Source organism: Ostrinia nubilalis, chromosome 10, assembly GCF_963855985.1.
Source record: "Ostrinia nubilalis chromosome 10, ilOstNubi1.1, whole genome shotgun sequence".
In the NCBI taxonomy this organism is placed as follows: domain Eukaryota; kingdom Metazoa; phylum Arthropoda; class Insecta; order Lepidoptera; family Crambidae; genus Ostrinia; species Ostrinia nubilalis.
Genome location: NC_087097.1, coordinates 11394835 through 11403738, shown reverse-complemented (window position 1 = coordinate 11403738; position 8904 = coordinate 11394835). Strand labels below are relative to the sequence as shown.

The 8904-nt window shown below is 34.1% G+C and overlaps 2 protein-coding genes and 1 long non-coding RNA gene across 3 annotated transcripts in view; 2 read left to right on the top strand and 1 right to left on the bottom strand.

Annotated features, from left to right (window-relative positions):
• Positions 1-8904, top strand: part of LOC135075259 (uncharacterized) — a 173773-nt gene that overhangs the window by 86774 nt on the left and 78095 nt on the right. The gene's annotated exons all lie outside the window — the stretch shown is intronic.
• Positions 143-3701, top strand: LOC135075252 (prostaglandin reductase 1-like). Its single transcript, XM_063969631.1, has 6 exons — positions 143-422; positions 1806-1905; positions 2228-2416; positions 2677-2795; positions 3047-3313; positions 3405-3701. The coding sequence occupies exons 1-6, from the start codon at positions 317-319 to the stop codon at positions 3635-3637; spliced, it is 1014 nt and encodes a 337-aa protein (XP_063825701.1). The 5' UTR covers positions 143-316; the 3' UTR covers positions 3638-3701.
• LOC135075243 (homeobox protein 12) lies at positions 3624-8673 on the bottom strand. Its single transcript, XM_063969616.1, has 3 exons — positions 8213-8673; positions 7668-7893; positions 3624-5566 (listed from the first exon to the last, which is right to left on the bottom strand). The coding sequence occupies exons 2-3, from the start codon at positions 7881-7883 to the stop codon at positions 3740-3742; spliced, it is 2043 nt and encodes a 680-aa protein (XP_063825686.1). The 5' UTR covers positions 7884-7893; positions 8213-8673; the 3' UTR covers positions 3624-3739.

Sequence of the window (8904 nt, the reverse complement as noted above, 5' to 3'; positions counted from 1 at the left end):
ACGCTTCTAGTCCCAAACTAAGCAAAACTTGTACTATGGGTACTAGACAACGGATATAAACATATTTACTATTTTTAATGAAAAGAATGGGACTATTATTAATTACAACATAGCTATTGTTAGTTCTAAACGTTTTACGTTAGTAATGTAGAGATTTCCATATTTATTTCAATACCTCGAGAAAGTTGGTGATTTGGCCATCTTCGCGTCTGATTTACATTTTAAACTTCCCGCGTTGTTTAACTTATTGATAAGAGAGAAAACACTTGAGTATTATTGTCTGAATCAGTATAGAAAAGCCGATCGTTGAATCAACATGGTGGTGGCAAAGAAATACACGGTTGTGACTCCATTTGTCGGGCAACCCAAGGAAAGTGATTTTCAAATCGTTGAAGAAGAATTGCCAGCTTTACAAGAAAATGGTAAGTTGAAACAAGAAAATGTATGAAATTAAACTAAATAAACGCTCAAATGTTAGGTACATTTATGCGTTAATTTTAGTTTTAAGAAAATAAAGACATTCTGACAAAAACAATAATAAACAATTGTTTGAAGTTTTAACTAAGTACACGTTAAAATTAACTGCAATAAAAAAAAACATTTTTGAGTAAAATTCCGCTTTCTTTCTTTATCTAAGCTGATTTTTATCTACACTGATAGGCAGGTAATCTATGTAGAGTCACTTATCTTACAAGAGTTATTTGAAAAGACAAAAACTATTTCACTTTGGGTTACTTACGTTTTATTAATCTAAGCTTACGTTAAGTTTTAACAAAAAAGTTTATAAATAACCTAAAAATTACGATCAGAACAGAACAATGATTAACATAAATTACCATTCATATTCAAAATTCAATTAAGTCGTCCTAATTTATTTTTTAACTTGGTCTTGTTTGTCTGGAACTGGAACGAATGTAGGTACCTAGATTTTTTTCCACATTGTAGACCCAATGGGGAAAAGTTTACCTTATGTTATTCATATTCTGTAATATTACAGTTTACAAAGTAAATAATGAATTCTACCTAAATTATTATTTACTTTACCTATTTTACAAATGACATTGGGAACTTTTTGCCCCACTTTTCGAAAAGTAGCGGACACAAACGAAACCTATCACAGATGATACATACTAATATCCAATGAATTTCCGTGCATTTTTTTTTTCTCTCTTATATGGGAATATTGAGAAAATGAAGTTTTAATATTTTATTTTATTTTACATTTAGGTAACATTTTTGACGAACTCCGTGGCGGAGAGGCGCACACACCGGTTTTCAAGGTGTGCCGGGCCAATCCTGAGGTCCCGGGTTCGATTTCCGGCCGGGACAATATAGAAAACGATCTTTTCACATTGTCTCTGGTTTGGGTGTGCTGTGGTTCGTCGTTCCCGATTTCCATAACACAAATGCCTTAGCTACTTATTTTGGGTTGGAGTAATATATGAGATGTTGTCTAATATTAATTTAAGTATTTATAATATTTTATTTATTTATATTATTTTATTTATATTTTTTATTTATTTATATTATTTTATTTTATTTTATTGGTTACTCTGCAATGCCAAACAACATAACATGTAAATATATCAAATCATTTTAGACAAATATATTTTCAACTTAGACTCGTCATATCTCAGAATTCCCATATCTCACAACATAGCGCTTTAAGTGAAAATACCTACAAGTATAAAGCTTTGAAATAAAATACGTTTCATCTTTGTCCGCCGTGGGGCATTTTCTCATATTAAAGTTCCCAATGTCCTTTATGTCCTATTATAACATTATACAATAAAATTGTTTTCCAGAATTTCTAGCAGAAGCAGCATACTTCAGCGTTGACCCATATCAAAGAGTAAAACTCGGCGCTATTTACCCATGTGACATGATCGGAGGTCAAGTAGCGAAGTAAGTTGGTATCCAGCAGGATAAGCATATTGTGGCCTCATTTTTTATTGATTATTAGTAATTTGTAATTACACAAATTACTAATAGTCCCGTTAGCCCCTCGTACTGAACTAAAGCTTGTATCACGAGTGAACTCACCACAATAGTCGAGCGGCGGCGGGGACCGAACCCGCGTTCCACGGATCACAAGTCGGCCAGTCCGACCCCTTCACACCGTTCGGCTATCGTGGCTTCATTGGAATTTGGATCTAAAATTTTGATTTGTAACGAATCAAAACGTAAAAGACAATAAGTAAGTATAAACCTAACTTTTTTCTTTCAGAGTAACAGAGAGCAGAAACCCTGATTATCCCGTTGGTGCTTGGGTCATGGGACATTTTGGCTGGCGAACACACACCGTCGTGAACCCGGAAAACTCTAAATTTTCTAACCAAAAGCCTTATCTGTACCGCTTACCCGATTTTGGAGAATTACCCGTGTCTTTGGGACTCGGCGTTTGTGGAAGAGTTGGGTAGGTAATGTTTTAATTATTAAATTATGAAAGACATTCTAATACGTTAAACAAAATAACAAATAGGTACATTTTCCTTTCATAGTCCACCGCTGGGCATAGTTCTAAAAATTCAAAACTACTACATCAATAAATACAATCGCTTTCATCTACGATTATTGCGTTAAATTCTACTTCGGATTTTGAGCTAAGTCATAAGTACATTACAAATACTTACAACAATATGATCTAAGCTACGCTACGTTACTCGACATTTACAGAAACACTGCATACTTCGGCCTTACCTCAATCTGTAATCCCAAGGCAGGAGAGACCGTCGCCATTTCAGGAGCTGCCGGCGCTGTGGGCTCACATGTGGGACAAATCGCAAAAATATTAGGTAAAAAGAAAAACCTAGGCTTGAAATAAGAAAAGATAAAACCCGATCGAATAACTGCGCACCTGGCAACCGTGACGTCACATCGACACTGGTACACACGACGGGGCGAATGCAGGTGTGCGGGTGAGTCGCATTCCAGCGAGGTGCGCAGTAAACTCGATCGGGTTATATCTACTTATTTCTGGATTTATGTTTTGAGGCAGGATCTTAATTTTAGAGAAATAGTTAAGTATTCATAAAACTGATTCCAGGTTGTCGCGTGGTTGGCTTCGCTGGGTCAGACGAGAAATGCGAATGGCTTGTGAAAGAGCTTGGATTTGACGCGGCCAGTAATTACAAAACTGATAATATTCAACAATTCCTAAAAGAAAACGCTCCTAATGGCGTAGACTGTTACTTCGACAATGTTGGTGGGGAAATCAGTAGTATGGTCCTGTCCCAAATGAATAACTACGGGAGAGTGGCCGTTTGCGGGGCTATTGCTAGTTACAATGAAACTGATCCAGAAAAACGAAAAGGTAAACTTATAAAACATTTATACCTGATCACTATAAACAAGATAATTTTCGCCAAAAAGAGTAGGTATTTAAAAAATTGGTTCTGTTTCAGCAACTATAATACAGCCATTCGTTGTCGGCAAACAATTAAAAATAGAAGGATTTCAAGTCAACAGATTTGCTGATCAAACAATGGAAGGAATTAAACAAAATCTGCAGTGGGTTAAAGAGGGCAAGCTAAAATACCGAGAACACACCTATGATGGCTTTGAAGCAGCAGTTGAAGCTTTCCTTGGATTATTTACAGGGATGAATACAGGAAAGAGTCTCGTCAAAGTGTCATAAAAACATTTTTATTAAGCTATCTTAATGATTATAATAAATATAATATACATATAACATTATTAAAGCATATTCAATACAACACCACACCTTATTAAACCTTAATCACCTGCGTTTGCGTCGCTTAGGAGCAGGTTGGTTCGAATTTTTTTGGTCATATTTATTTATGAACAACTCTTCATAAATTAAACTATTAGCATCAGGACTTAAAAACTTTGACAGCTCTTGGTAAAGTTGTTTTTTGTATGATTCTTCCTTACACGATGTCTGTGTGGCAGTTGATTTACGAGGCTGCGATTTTTGGTTTACACACTTTTGTAACTCAGCAATTTTTTTAGAGTTTTGATCTATTTTATCTATTAAAATATTTTCCATACGCTGCATTCTGGCTTCTATGAATTTCATAGTATATTCATGTCTATCTGGCAATTCAGCTTCTTTTGAGAGGTAGGAACCGATATTTTGTTTGGAACTAACTTTTTCTTTCAACTCCTTTCTCTTTGGACTATCTGCAACGTTTTCAGCATTTTTATCTTGTTCATCTAGTTTTTCTAAACATGTTTCTATTATATCACGCAACTTTTTATTAAAATTTCTCTTCTTTTCTATAGCAGCAACCCTCTCAGGTGAAATTTTATTTTTTATTGCAGGTGGTTTGGGAATTATTTCACTTATTTTCATGCCTTTTCTATTTTGTACTTTTAAAGGCCTTGATTTATTATCTACCACTATATTTTTAAATTCATCAACTTTCTTTGGGATTACTTCAGTGGTACTAATTGTTTGTTGTGTATTATTTGTAATATCTGGTTGTAAATAACTTATTTTTTCTTTTTTGATTGGTATTACCAGGGATACTGGAACAGGTTCCAGTTTATCACTTATTTTGATAGGGCCTGTGATTTTTTTGTCACATAGTATCTTGATTTTAGGTTTTTTAGTTTTATTTGAATTTTTTTCCTGATTTCGAATTTCTTGTTGCTGTACTTCTGTGCTATTATTTATAATACAATTGTCTTTAATGTCGTACTTTTCTTCAAAGTTATCTACTGGGTCATATGGATTTCTGTAACCCGAGGGACCTTTCAAAACTAACATATTTTCATGAAATTGAGTAGATGTTTCAGGATACTGAATTTCTGAGGGTTGTTGAATGTGGCCATAATTATTTTCAGAAGTCATTGTATGGTCTTCCTTTTGTGGCCATTTTAAGTTTAAATCGGTTGGCTGTTCAATAACTACATTAGTGAATGTATTAAAGTTGTTCATATTGGCTATCATATTATTATTCTCTTGGTTTAAAAGTAATTCATTCAAATCTTGATTTAAAGGAATATTGTTATAGGTTTCCTGATTCGTAATAACATTAACTGACCCTTGATTATCAAGCAAATTTTTAAATTCATTATTTGAAATGGTAAATACATCAGTGACAGGCTTCTTGCCTTTATTTGACCTTTTGCTACGAGTTGAAACTCTTGTTATTTGCTCTGAAACCTCATTTGTTGTACTAATATCAGGTAGCGTTGCATTTTCAAATTCTGATATTTTTGTGTTCAGTTCTATATTGCTTTCAGTGGGCAGAGTATTAAAAGTATTTTCAATGTATTCCTCTTTCAGTGTATCATAAGTATTTTGACTACTTTTAGTCTCCGATTTAAGTTCATTAGTGACAACTTTATTGTTCCATATTGTTTCATTCAATGACTGCTTTTCCCAGGTATCACCATTGGTGAGAAAATCTGCGTAAATAATTGAGGACTTACTTTTATTAACATACTTGTTTGGAACATTCTCACTATCGTTTAGTATAAGAGAGTACACATTAACAGCAGCATTAGCTTCCATTGTTGATTGCTCATCTGAAGTGTTACTAGAGTCACAGTAAGGCCCATCTTCCGTAGGTATGGCATAATGAGTCAGTCGTTCTTTCTGAAATTAATTAAAACATTGTGTAAAGAAAATGTTATCATCAAATCACAATAAGCATAAGCTTATTCTCACAGTTTAAATACTTTAATGAGTCTTTGCTTTAAAAAATATTGTTTCTTACACAACTTATTAATTTCGGACAATATTATGCAGAATCATCAGAGATAAACTACATTTAGATATTTATTTTACACTAGCTGACCCGGCGAACTTTGTTCCGCCTTAATGGCAATAAATAAGCAGACTTTTTTTTATTTCGAACGGGATAAAAAGTATCCTATGTCCTTCTCCTGGCTCTAAACTACCTCCCTGACAATTTTCAGCTAAATCGGTTCAGCCGTTCTTGAGTTATAAGTGGAGTAACTAACACGACTTTCTTTTATACAACGTGTCCCAAAATTCAAGGATAAGCCGACGCCACAGGATGGACATAGTCATGACTACTTTAGGAAACATAAGGAAAAAAATCTATCTCAATTATTTTTTAACTTACACAATAAATTATGAAATCCGACGAAAATTGACACCCCTTATGATATTTTACATTACCACGACCACAATTTTTCAAATATTCCTGTTTTTTTGTTTATATCGGCAACTTAAGTAGTGCTGCTGTTCACCCCAACTCTTAAAACCCCCAGAATCCTTGCAGTTTTTACACAAAAGTTAATCAAAATATGTTATTTCCTTAAAATTTTAAACGATTTTTACTTTCACTCCACTTTGACTCATCGTTTTGTAAAAAAAAAGTACGAACACTACTGCGGCAAGTTTTTTATAAAGTTGACGCAACTATCCAAGATTCCAAAATGGTATAATACTCTAAGAAACCTAGTCGCAAAAAAGATATGCGTACCATTTTTACAAGCACTTCGCTTGTTAGTTAGTATGGGATACATCTTGCAACTGAATTTAAAACCAGTTCTCCTTAACATTGGTTAATTTCCATCATCGTACTTACACAAGTATACCAAATTTAATATAGTATAGTATAGTATACCAAATTTCAGCTCAATTGTGAGCTGAAATTTGGTATACTTGTGTAAGTACGATGACAATGCAATATTATGGTACCATTGAGCTGGATGGAGTCTGGAGGTGGCCATAGGAACTCTTAACGAAACGGCGGAATTGCATCTAGTTTGGGTTCGTTGGACTTGTCTTTTTGAGCACTTTAGTGCTAGATGATGTCCAGGGTCCTGATGATGAAGTCGTAGTCGATGTGTAACTTAAAAAATAATTGAGATAGATTTTTTTCCTTATTTTTCCTAAAGTAGTCATGACTATGTCCATCCTGTGGCGCCGGCTTATCCTTGAATTTTGGGACACGTTGTATATATAGATTTATGTAAGTATATTAAACTCTATCAATTGTTAAATGTCTAATAGCTATTTAAAAGGCAAAACTGATTGATTACCTAATACCACAGAATAATAATAAGTACTACGTACAGAAGTTTTACTTCGTGAAGGTATTTAAAAAAATGTATGCTCAATGTCATTAACAATATGGTGTAATTTAGCCTGTCTCCAGAGTCAAGCACCATTTTGTTGACAAACGTCAGTGATCGGCACTGCGCCGAAGCTATAGGGCTGACTTCGGTAAAATGATGTGACGTGAGGTGCCAAACTGCGGAAAATGGCGGAGGAAATACATGATTTAGCATGAATTATCATGAATAATATTAACTACTTATTTACCTCTCAGTGTCTTGAGGCAACTTAAAAAAGTACATTCTGTGTTTTTATTATTACTTATTTAGGCAGTTAAATACTGCACAGTATTTAGTACACCATTTTCTTTATTTTCTTCCATCATACACATGAATACGCGTGCGTGAGTCAATGTTCGCTCGTATGTGAGGCCTTGTCGAATAGTATCCTGTAGGTGGGCCATCGTACGTGTTTTGTTTTCGATGTAAACTCGCGGAGATAAACAGGCCTGCTAATACTAATACCCAAGTCAAAATTTGGATTGGTAATGATATGAAGTTTAAACAATAACATATTGCTTTTGGCAACCTCTAAAGGAATCTTAGCAACATTTGGTCTATTTATACAATTGCTTAGGATACATAGTTAAATTCAGGTTAAAACTTACCAGATAATTCATAAAACATTCATCTTTGAAGTGATGCTGGCAAACAATTCTGTTCCTTAACTGAGACACTTTTAGGTTGAGAAATTCAAATTTTTGCGCGTTGACCAGCCATTGGTGACATCTCTTTTTGTCATACACAGGATAATGAAACATATGAACGTCTTTGGTACCAGACCTCACGCTACAGTTGCGATATGTGCATTTGGATCCTCCCATGATTGTGAAGCTGAAAGCACAAACAAAAATTCATCAACATTTACCCACCTGAATTCCAATTGGCTGGACGAAGTCTCCCAAGTGCTCCCAAAGAACATAAAAAGGTTGATTATAAAGTTCATAAATTAAAGATATTGTCAAGCAGTTTGGAGTAAGTTCCTCTAAATTGATTTCCTATTTTTACCAATCTAAAAAACTTGTTATGAAGCAACCTTAGTACTTTACACCGTCTTCAATATTGTTTAGTTTCTAAAATGTAATAAAATGCAGCTTTTATTGAATAGAATAATGAAACAGGAAGAAAGGACAAAAAGAAAGAAAAAACTAACCTCTTCCAAACAAAGTTTTTCTACTACACACAGATGTTATTATTATTTTGTCTCAATTTATTGTTCTCATGGAGTGCTAGATAGCAATAATTTATTTTTTCACGGATTCATTATTAAATAATTACGACACGAAACCATCACGAAACTATCAACATCAAGCAACAATCAACTCAAGCCAAGCAACCACAGACTACAGAGTTAATGTCACAGATATGGAGTTAATGTCAATAATGTCAAGCTGTGTGTCAATGTCAAAGTCAAGCAACCACAAACCACAGATTTTTTTTGTGTTCCAATTCTATTCTTTTGCAGGAAAAGGCATTACGTTAAACAGTTTTTATTTTACGTTATTGCTTTCAGTCTTTATTTTGCTGACCATAAACTTGTAAAAAAGCGTGTCAAAAATGACCTTTAGTTTCAGTAAAAATATTAACATGGACTGCTTGAGATAACTTTAAAACCGATGTTACACCGTTTCATGTGCTTAGAACACTCAATTGTTAATAATAATTAATCCTTTAGTTAGTTAAGTAAGTACAGTATATTCGACAAGTGATTACACAACCGCGCTGAACTGAACACGATACTTCACTTTCCCGCCAAGAAGTTTAATGACATTTCGCCGAAATAATGCTCCTTTCCGTTTATCCACTGCGAGATTAAACAAAACGCGCAAAGTTAAAATTATGCAA